The 10,667-nt window shown below is 35.3% G+C and overlaps 1 protein-coding gene across 2 annotated transcripts; it reads right to left on the bottom strand.

Moving 5' to 3' along the window:
* Nucleotides 1-788: 788 nt before the first annotated feature.
* LOC105322460 (uncharacterized) lies at nucleotides 789-8,094 on the bottom strand. 2 transcript variants are annotated; one of them, XM_034479928.2, is made up of 11 exons: nucleotides 7,950-8,094; nucleotides 7,621-7,720; nucleotides 7,491-7,509; nucleotides 6,062-6,204; nucleotides 5,701-5,787; nucleotides 4,474-5,215; nucleotides 4,155-4,361; nucleotides 3,296-3,449; nucleotides 2,928-3,066; nucleotides 1,810-2,006; nucleotides 789-1,047 (listed from the first exon to the last, which is right to left on the bottom strand). In XM_034479928.2, exons 2-11 carry the CDS (start codon nucleotides 7,657-7,659, stop codon nucleotides 870-872), a joined length of 1,905 nt encoding a protein of 634 aa, XP_034335819.2. In that variant the 5' UTR covers nucleotides 7,660-7,720; nucleotides 7,950-8,094; the 3' UTR covers nucleotides 789-869. The 2 variants fall into 2 exon arrangements, with proteins under 2 accessions (XP_034335819.2, XP_019920485.3); XM_020064926.3 differs by having other exon boundaries at nucleotides 7,621-7,704; nucleotides 7,950-8,085.
* Between the last annotated feature and the right edge of the window lie 2,573 nt (nucleotides 8,095-10,667).

Raw genomic sequence — 10,667 nt, 5'->3', positions numbered from 1 at the left:
TGGAGAGAAGTGATATTCTAACGATCCACCTTAGTTTTACACAATAATTATTTGATGAATACATTGATTGCAAACAGAGGCGGGCTATCAATCCTTATTCGACTACAGAACCCGACAGTTCTCGTCATAGATCACACTCCCCATTCTTGGGACACAGGTAGCCCTCCTTTCCCATTATTTGCACGGTATCTAGATCTGCGATAGAAGAGTTTGCTTTGATGTTCACCTGACATTTCTCAACAATCGCGACATCCATTGGCACGTGCCAAATCGCGCCTGCGTTGCGCAGTCGCGTGCGCAAGCCATTTATCCTGTTGGGATAGGTTTCTCGCGCGACTGGCCGTTAATGAGTATTCATGAGGTGCATTCATCCGTGTTAGGCAGTATGCGTCATTGGCGTTTGATTACACACAATTTTGTTATTTGTCCATTATCTCGTTTTTGGCATTTTCACCGCTGCAGGGGGATTGACGGGGATGCTCGAAAAGTAAATTGTTTTCTAGGTACACTGGTCGCGCACATCGAAATTGAAATTGATTTTATATGGCACTACCTGATCGCTTAACAATCAATCCAACTTTTCCTTTCTTTCAGATCGCTAGTGAAGGATGGAATAAAAAATATTGTACATGTGCCTTATTAAATTTGTGGTATTGTTCACACGTTAGGAAAATTACCAATATCAAACGGTACGTTTGCAAGTCTCATACGGATAGTTTGCAAGATTTCATAAGGAGTTCTAGCCAATTTCGAGCACTCCATTTGAATATGAAATGCTTTATCATTAATTTAATGTTGAACCAAAAATTCTTTTATTTCAAACTTGAAAATAAAACAAGTCTCAAAAACGTGATACATGTAATTGAAATTCACAGAAAATTTGCTCGCAGAGGCAAATTGGCTGCGGTTGTAAAGATCGAGACAGAACTGCAAGGGACAGGCTGGTATCCACTGGCAACCGATGACGTCATCACGGAGTGACTTGTGGACAGTCCGTCTTCAGCAAAGCACGAGTTGCATGTTGGGTCGGGGTTCATGTGACAGAACCTGCAATGTCACGGACAAGAAACTTTTACTTTAAATATTGAACAGTAAAAGGAATGAACTTTTTTAAAAGTTTTAAATGAACTTCAAAATATCTCCGATAGGTATTTCTGTAAAATGCGGGACCCAATGAAATGATGCTGTATTATTGGTTCATTCTTTATTCAAAGAATGTATTTTTCATATTAAATCACCGGACACTGTTATAGTATACTGTGATTAAGTAAAAATCACGGTATTTCTATGGAAACCTTTTCAAATTCAGAACTCTCGTCAGATTGGGCTTTAAAAACGCTGATAAAATATCGGAATTAATTTTCTTCCATTAATGGCCTGTTTTTCTCGGGTTTTTTGTTTTGTTTTTGTCTTTGTTTCTAATAGTTATCATTCTACCATTTTTATAAAGAAAAGTATTCTATATAAATACTTTAAAAGTATAATGACAGAGTAAACAGTTTGATTTTTTGCCTTAAACTGTCCGAGTTTACAACCGCAAACAAACAAAAAATCGTATACAGTAAATTTATGTCTGTGATACTACACATGCGCAGATCTAGAAGGGCGTTGGGTTAAAATCCCCACTCCGTTCCCTAAAAAGTTGAAAAAAATTTAAATTCACTTTGTATTGTAAAGTAACCGAAAAAGGCCAATAATTTATCTCGGACCCCCTGCCCCCCATGAAAATTTTCCGGTTCCGCGCATGCCAGCGATTATACAAGAGGGGAGACTGTTTTCCATCACAAACAACTTTGTTTGATTACCTACCACATAGACTGATACAGAGGAAGATTGTCATCATCAATACACGGCACATATCTCCACCTGTAGCAAAGCTTGCACTGAAACCAGGCGAACGAGTTATAAGTGCTGAAGGCGGCCATTTTTCCTCGCTTCCTTCGGGAACCACGTGGTTGTCGTTTTTCCGAGATGGTCGGTCCATACTTAATGATCGTTGGCAAGAACTGTTGTAAAGGAAATCATATCATAGAAATAATTATTATAAAGTCCTCATCATTTACTTAGAATAGTTTATAGAATATGTATTATTAATAATCAATTTAAATTTGTTTCCCCCAATTCCTTCAATATGAAATAAACAAAATGGTATATCTAAATGCTTTCATCTCTAAGAATGATAGAGTACTGAGTTAGCCATAAAGAGACTGAGATATTATAAAATGGGTGCTACAGCATTCAGGGGAGTCAGATACAATTTGAGATCATTTGAAAATCATACCGGTATTTCTTTTATTACATTACGTTTAACATAGTTTACTTGTGCAATTCGAATTTTTTACCAAAATTTTAATGTTAGAAGTCAAGTTATAACATAAATACAGAGGTAAGAAATCATTGTTATGTAAACAAAGCTCGAGTCTTACATTTGTTTACAAATAATTTTAAGTAAGAATTTGCCATTTCTTTGACAAAATGATTCGTGGAAGACAGAATTAACTGAATGTGTTGATAAATAATACTATCAACAGAAAAAGTATGAAACTTATAAAACACATGTGTAAACAAAAACAAGACTCGAGCTTTGTTTACAAAACAAAGTATTTCAAACTCTGTATCTAGCATATAACTCAGATTTTCAACTTTTGACGAGGCATTAAAAATACCAGTATCAACATAGAAAAACGGAAAATAAGATTCGAAATTTTGAGCTGAAATCGTGCCAAAGTCCCTTTAAGAGCAATAGGAGAAATGCTAAAGCATTAAGAGAAATGACAATTAAGCTACATGTATATGCAATTAGAGAAATGACATATCGTTAAGATAAACAACATTGAATTAAGAAAAACGACATTGCATTAACAGAAACGCCATTAATGTAGCATAAAGAGAAATGGGCATAACGTAAAGAGAAATAACAGCTCTACCTTCTTTTTGAGTTTGTCGCGGGGTCTCAGGCGACTTGGCATCGGTTCTATGTGCTCCGTTTCCATTTGCTTCAAGGGAGCATACCGCCATTCGGGGTGTTTTGTTCTGAGTTCGGAGATATCTTTACGAAATTCCATCCTAAGATAATACATGTACATATCAAGATTTAACTTTGTGTTACATACGATAAAATACCAGGGTGCCAAAATAATGTTGTGTCGATTCTATCAAATTTTCATCAAATGAAGGCAAATATAAATTGAGATGGTCGTTTACCTAAACGACACTTGCATTTCAACACTAGAAACTGAAGAAGAATCTGTAAAAAATAATGTTTTAAGACTAAGACCTAACCATGACGACTTACTCATAGGGAATTTTTTCCTCGTGGCTCATCCGTCGCCACTTGGCGCCCAGCATCTTGGACACCTCTCGATTGTCCAGCTTAGGGTGCTGTTGGGCCAAACGTTTTCGATATTCCACAGAAAATCGTATAAAACCGTTCTTGGGCCTTCTCAAACCTGAGAAACCAATATGATATATGAGTATTACGTTCACCTATTAACGTTTCCTTCCATATTAAAACCGTTTAAAAGATATTTATTTTAGTATAGAGCAACATGTACAATAAAATTATTCATTTATATAAAAAAGTTCTGTGATAAAGTGATCACCATAAAGATGATAGCTATTAATGATGTGTGTGTTTCCATGGTGTATAGAATTTTAGAATTATAGATAAAAATGTGTTAAAACGCTATTTCCAGTTCATCTCTGATTAAAATATACATATCTCTAAACTAAAGTCAACCAAGCTTAAATATCACACCTTGTAACCACTTACCATGACACGAAACTATACACAATACAACGAACTGGAATAGATTTTTGTAAATTTTGTTCGAGCTACAGCATAAATGAAACAAATGCCGAAATGTGATAAGTGTGTATAGTATACAGGAACATTTTTACTTCTCTTATTTTCACCCAATTACGGTTGTAAAAAACTGTGTTTAACAGTTTTCAATTAGCCCGTCTGAAACTCGCAAGCTATCGACGAGGGCGAATACACCATTTCCCTGTATGTGTTCACCATCTGCAAAATCTGCATAAACTTTACCTAACCTTATTCGCTATTTTCAAGAGATTTAAGGCCGAGGATTGAGGTAAATGAGCACGGCATACACTAGCGTTGTTTGTCGATTTTTGCGATCTCAGCAACATACCTTTAGTCTGGCCTTTTTCTGTGTATTTTTTACCAGTAGTGTTGTATCTTTTTTCAGTAGTGGGTTCGGACTCGGTCTGGTTAGGGGATACAAACACATCATCGTCGTCATCTCTCATTGAAAAATCCCACTCTTCAAAATGTTTCATTGAGGAGACGAAAGCTTGACCATGAGTCCACGGCAGTGCACTCTTTCTAATGGCATCGTCTAAAATAAAAAGTTGAGTTCAAGCTGTTCAAATGTTCTCCAAATATTTATTTTTTCAGTGATTGCACATTGTAAACAAAAAAAAAAAAAAAACAAATTCATAAAAGTAAACCTGCTTCATCATCCAGAAGGGAGGAGAGGACTGGGTATTTTTCAAGAGAGTTTAATTCATAGATGTTGCAGATTTCTGCAGGCAGGCAATCTCTAAGACCAGGGTCAATGATTCTGGTAAACTGGTCATTCTGACCTCGGTGACAGTAATCTACCCAGGGAAATCTGTCTCGGCCCATGGACGTTGTATTTGCTACGCATTCGTTGTTTTCAGAGCAGGGGACTATATCTGAAAAGGTATGGTCGTTTAAAACTCTGTAAGAGTTCCTTCTAGGTTTCTGAGAAGTGTTCGAAAAGGTATCTCTATTGTCTGGCGTCGCAGGATTCTTTTGGAAAAACAGTTCTGGTTGGGTTAGCTGCTGGTGGTTTGGAGCTTTGTTTTGCCATACAGAGTTTGCATAGACACACGAGGCTTGTGAAATTGTAGCGGATCGGTGGTCCTCAAAGACCGAGGTTGACATTGATGGTACAAGAGGACATCGGTGGTCCTCAAAAATCGAACTCGACACTGGCGGCACCTGAGGACAACCGCTCTCTACGCTCGACTGGTTGCTCCATTCATCGCACTGACTGAGAATGTTAATGGTGCTGTTGGTTTGAACATGACGCAGGTGCTCCGAGCAGGATTTTGGGACGAACACTCCCGTCTGTGTTTTTGTAGTTTCACTTTCTTGTCCATTGTCATTTGCCAGTATTTGTCTTAGATGATTTATATATTTTGAGGCGCCTTTAACGATTACGTACTGCAATATAAACAGAAAACATAGACATGAAAATGTCTATTGAAAAGAAACAGTACTTTAGAAAATTGTGTTAAGTATAATTATAATTTTGTCTGGGCAATCTGCTACATAGAAATAAAAAGACCTGCTTAAGGTACCTAAACACATTCAGACTTTTACTTTTTAAGACACTACATCACAAGATGATGATTAAATTGTTTTGTTAAATTGTTCGTATCAATCTATTTGGTTACATATCGTCATAGCTCAGTGGTTAAAGAATCAGGTTTGTGAAGCGCAGATCAAGATCGAGTTCAAATCCTCTTTCTAGAGGAACTTTGCAAAGGATCTTATCGTAGAAAAAACCCATCGCATTTTAGTTTTTAATCCACTCATTTATCGAGACTTCATCCTCTAAAGAGCCTGGGGGTAGCCTGGTTTTACATGTATACTCGTAGAGAAGAAGAATGTCTTTCAAAGCATGTCTTTCAAAAAGACTTCAGTACCTCGTCAACGGGGATGCCCAAAAATCTGTGGGGAACCATACAGGACAGTTGTTGTAAGAGGCTGTGGTATTCGCCTTCATAGCTGCACTACAAAATAGGAGATAAAACCAAATTATCATAACGCAAAAAGACATTGGAGGAGAACTGGTATGTTGACAATCCCTTAAAATGCTGCACTTCTAACGTGTTAATTAATGTATTTATCGTTTTCTGTCGTGAACTCAAAAATATATCACGTATTTCAAGGAATTTTAAATAGTTTGAGAAAATATGACATTATATTAATGTATTTTTTGTTCATTGTTTAAATGAAAACTTAAAAAGGAGTTTGATTGTTTTATGGTAAGCAAATAAAACTGACCGTTGACAGGGTAGAGTTGCAGGAAATTGACTCGTTGAGGAAGCTGTCAGTACTCAGACACGCCCACTCTCCAGTCATGTGGGAGAGGATATCTTCAGATTTACAACTGTCGCTCCCATAGCTCTCAAAAGCAGTGCCATGACCTAAATAAACATCATGTCTAAACCTAATTTATGCTGTTTGGAAGTGTAGGTGTAAATGAACAAAATATACATGTGTTTTTGATTGTTCACAGTTTAGATTTATGATAGAACCAATTTAACAAGTCTTGTTGATTTCAAAGAGCAATGGCTGAGTGGGCTACAATGAAATAGACAGGCCTACATCGCATTGCTGTTTGACACAACTATCCAAAGTCCAAGCTCTTGTTAAAATGGTTCTAAATAGCAGGAAACAAAAATGGTAAAAACAAGGTATACTACATGTAACAGTACATCAATTTTTTTAAAAAAAATGAGTAGAAATAACTATAAGTATATATTTTTTAAAGCACTTGATCAGTCTTTTAGTATGTCTATTTACTGTCTGTCCAACACCTAATTACTGCCCAGGTAGATTCTGTTTGTATGATACATGTACATGTAGTTTATTGTACAATTATACTCCAAGGTATTAGTAATGTCAAGTCAACGAGTCATTCTCAGCAAACTTTGAAAATGTTTGTAAACATTGTGTACAGTGTATGTCCCAAGTCCCATTCCCAGTCACTTTATACGTATAGACTTTAATACATATAGATCAGTGAAGAACTGTTACAGTTGAAATCGATGCCCCGATAAAAGAAAAGATTTCCTGTTCGATATGTTTGCTTTTTATACTCGTAAAAATTGACAAAGTCAAAGTAAAAAGAAAGATCTTATGAGAATTTATGATGAAAAAATCTGACAAATTTCTCGAATAATTTAGCACATTTTTTTAACGTTAGCATCTAGGTACTTTCATGTTGTTTGCAATGCATTAATCCCCGTGGGCTTTTTTTTGTTCAACCAGAAACAACAGAGGAACAGCTCAAACAAAGTTGGTTCGCTGAGTTTTTTCATTAGACTAAATGCATGTAGTATAGACACAAAAGTATTTTGTTTATTTTTAAAATCAAAACTTTAAAGTGGGGGAAATGGAGAAATTTGTACAGACTAAAACAGGTATTTAGAAGACATTGAGCCTCTCCATTCCCTAAAAACATCTCTGAATAAAAAACAATAAATAAAAATTAATTGTAGAAAAAATTTTCATTACCCGCGTTAGCGGGTTAACTTATGCTATTTTTTTTCGCAAAGCCGTCACCTCCATATCCCGCATGGATCACCAAAGAAAAAATTTAAATGTTTTTATTGAAAATAACAACAACGTCAAACTAAATGTTTTAAGACTTGAAAATCAAAAAAGAGTTGTTAACATAAACTTTTCTTAGAATAAAAGTATACTATACCAGAATTGGAATCTATGCACTATAGATATAATAATGAACATGAAACATGATTAAGGGTTAAAATAAATAATGTTGTTTGTAATGATTTAAAAAGATCATTTTATAAAATGCGAATTTAAAGAAAACATACCAGGTCTTGAATGCTGCAAGATCTGTCCGTAAAGCTCATGGCAAAAAATATGTTTTGACCTTCAGTGGCATGGATGCATTCAGACTTCAGTCCAAAAAAACTAATATTAAATGCAAATAATGATATATATTAACTAATTGTATGTAAAGATGCTTATTTCAGACATATGCAGGCACAGTTATTTTTCCAATCTGTTTGTAGGAGGTTATATTAATATTGAGGCAGGGAGCTTCTTGTGTTTTTGACCTCCGCAAATTCGACTTTGTGTAAAAAAAAAAAAAAAGGTGTGGTTAAGGCATATAAACAGAGATACAGAAAATGCAACTTACCTCTTAAATTCCTAGATAAGAACTGATGACAATCGGTACTTTCTAATTTTCCCACGTAAAAACTTAGATATGCATGCCACACGTGTATGTTGCCCTTGTTGACATCGTGGGAAATTGACACATGCGCTGTACCTCAACAAAATAGAAGGGGAACTAATGAAGTAGGCTACATGTAAATTATGCAAATCGATTCACTCCCCTTAATTCATATACTGGTATTTAAGGCACATTGTAATGGGGGAGGGGGGTTCCGCCCGATCCGACCACCAATAGCAATATACATGTATCTATTTCTCATGTTTTTTAATAGAAAAATTAAGTCAATTGTCTTTTTCTTTATGAATTTCATGCAAAAAAGAAAAGAACATGAGTAAATGAGTAAAAAAAATTTAACCTTAACCTAATATCCCCTTCGAGAAGAAATTCAAGGTTTTCCACAGTTAGTGTTTCCTTTTCCCCGGGTTCGTTTTTTTGTTTTTGTTTGTTTGTTTGTTTGTTTGTTTGTTTTTTTTGGGGGGGGGGGGGTGTTTTGTGCTTTTTAAAAAATATACTATTTGGGTGTGTATTCCTCCTACCATTATTGATTTGCTGCTTTAAAGAGTATGTGTACAGTAAGTGCTATACTCTGTACTCTGTCCCAAGTTTCTGCTTCCACCACTTTTTGCTTAATATTTCGATAATCATAAATACAGTCATGTACCTTTGTGCCAAAACTATGTACATCCACTACAATAGAAAAGGACAGATTTTTTGTTTTAAAATGCCCCCTTTACCGCTTTAGGTTTTGATACACAACCAAAATTAGAAAGTCTACGGGGATTTTGCATTGCAAACGACATGAAAAGTACCCGGATTACAAGGTTGAAAATTTGCGCAAGGTGCCCCGAGTATATCGGAATGGAGAAAAGATATAAACATTTCCCGTTACACATCTCCGTAAGAAAGATTTTGCTCATGTTAATTTCTCCGGGTAAAAATGAATCAAGAGTCAATAAAGAAATATTCGATTTCCCTCTCGTTTCAATTTCAATTTGTACTTCTTTGCAAAGTATGTGTACTGTGTATTCTCGTTAAAATTCGGCACCAATTAATGGAAACGGTAACCTATTAGAGGTCATAGTCGATGTTTAGTGAAAAGCAAGCAATGTATTTTGAATATGTTTTAATCTGACATTCCCTTCGTAAGGCATCGAGTTCTCACCCTTACAAAAAGTAAATCCCGTTTTTTAATTTTTGCGACCCCCGCGCAGCTAAAGTTACAAAAAAACCCCAAAACTTTACGAAAATACGCTTTTTCCAAATGCGAGTTAATAATTTTTTTATATTATGGGTGGGGAAGGGGGGGGGTGGTATTTTGATAATATTTCAACAACTGTAAAACGAGAAAATGTGGGCCACTTCAAATTTAAGCTCATGTGGCCCAACTGCCTCTGAGCACTAAAATTTGTAGTGCACCAACGATATTCCATATGCATACATTTCAACACAATCACCTCAGTCCCGGTGGCCGCAACGATTTTAAATCATTGTTAGGTTTTGGGCTCGTTGATTCTACAGAATTTTACTGTGGAATGTAACTCAAGCATCAATCAATAAAGTCTCTGAAAAATACGTCTAATGATGATAATAAATTGTCTTTTTAGAATATAATTTAATAATAATATAATCAACTGAAAATGAAGAAAGGATGAACATTTCAACATGTTCAAAAGTACGCATATATGTTTGTACCTCGAACAAACTCAATGGTTTCTGAACCGCGCCTCTCGGAAACAAAATGATGTCAGAATTCATTGACTTTCGGGATTGCTCTTATTCTAACAAACACGTGTATATGCACTTAACGTGTAGCTTTAAGTCAACTTTTTCAGGCTTTCTGTAACAATACGAACTTTTAAAACCTCTCAAAATTTAACAGAAATAAAATGAATCTTTGAATTCAGTTGGAACTTCCGCCAATAGGAAAAATGGTTAAACAAACCCACGGATAATGCTGATTTTATGGTGGCATAGATCTGCCACCACTTGTCAGATGATTATGTCGACTTGCCAGACATAGAGATGCCTTTTTCTCGTTTTACAACAAGACTGTCTGCATGGTCCTTCATCTTTTTCAAGAATGGTAAAACAGTCGTTTTAAATTGTTTCAATTTTCCTTTCAATTTCTGGTTGATAATGACGTGAACAAGTATCGGATAAAATTGGATAAATATATCAATATCAAGAGCAAGCACTCATTTTGGAAAACAAATCATACTGCAGATTTTCTTTGTCAATGCAAATTTGTTTTTACTTCAAGTAAATGTATTGGTAAAACAAAAGATGGCAAAGATAGTGAACATAATTAAAATATAAAAATGTGATAGCAACATCAGGTTTTTGATTGATCAATGTTTTTTTTTTTTAGAAAATGACCCTTACTCGGGACATCCAAAAACTTACTGAGAAAATGGAAAAGATGACCTGTAGTACTATATAGTCCGTTTTGGGATTTTGTTGGGGGTGGGGTTAGGTGGGGGTTACAATACTATATGACATTTTGCCATTGATTATGAACTATTTTAACCTCTAGTCAAAACAGGCACTTTAAATTTTAAGCAAAGGGATACTTAAAAATTGTTTCTGGCCTAACATTTTTGATACATCTATAGAGAACCCACATTTTTAAAAATACGGGGTGAAAACTAGATATGAATTGTATTAAAGAATCACAATCAC

The sequence above is a fragment of the Magallana gigas genome, chromosome 3 (assembly GCF_963853765.1).
Source record: "Magallana gigas chromosome 3, xbMagGiga1.1, whole genome shotgun sequence".
Taxonomy (NCBI): Eukaryota; Metazoa; Mollusca; class Bivalvia; order Ostreida; family Ostreidae; genus Magallana; species Magallana gigas.
The sequence above is the reverse complement of the archived record's forward strand: the minus strand, read 5'-3'. Positions and strand labels throughout refer to the sequence as shown.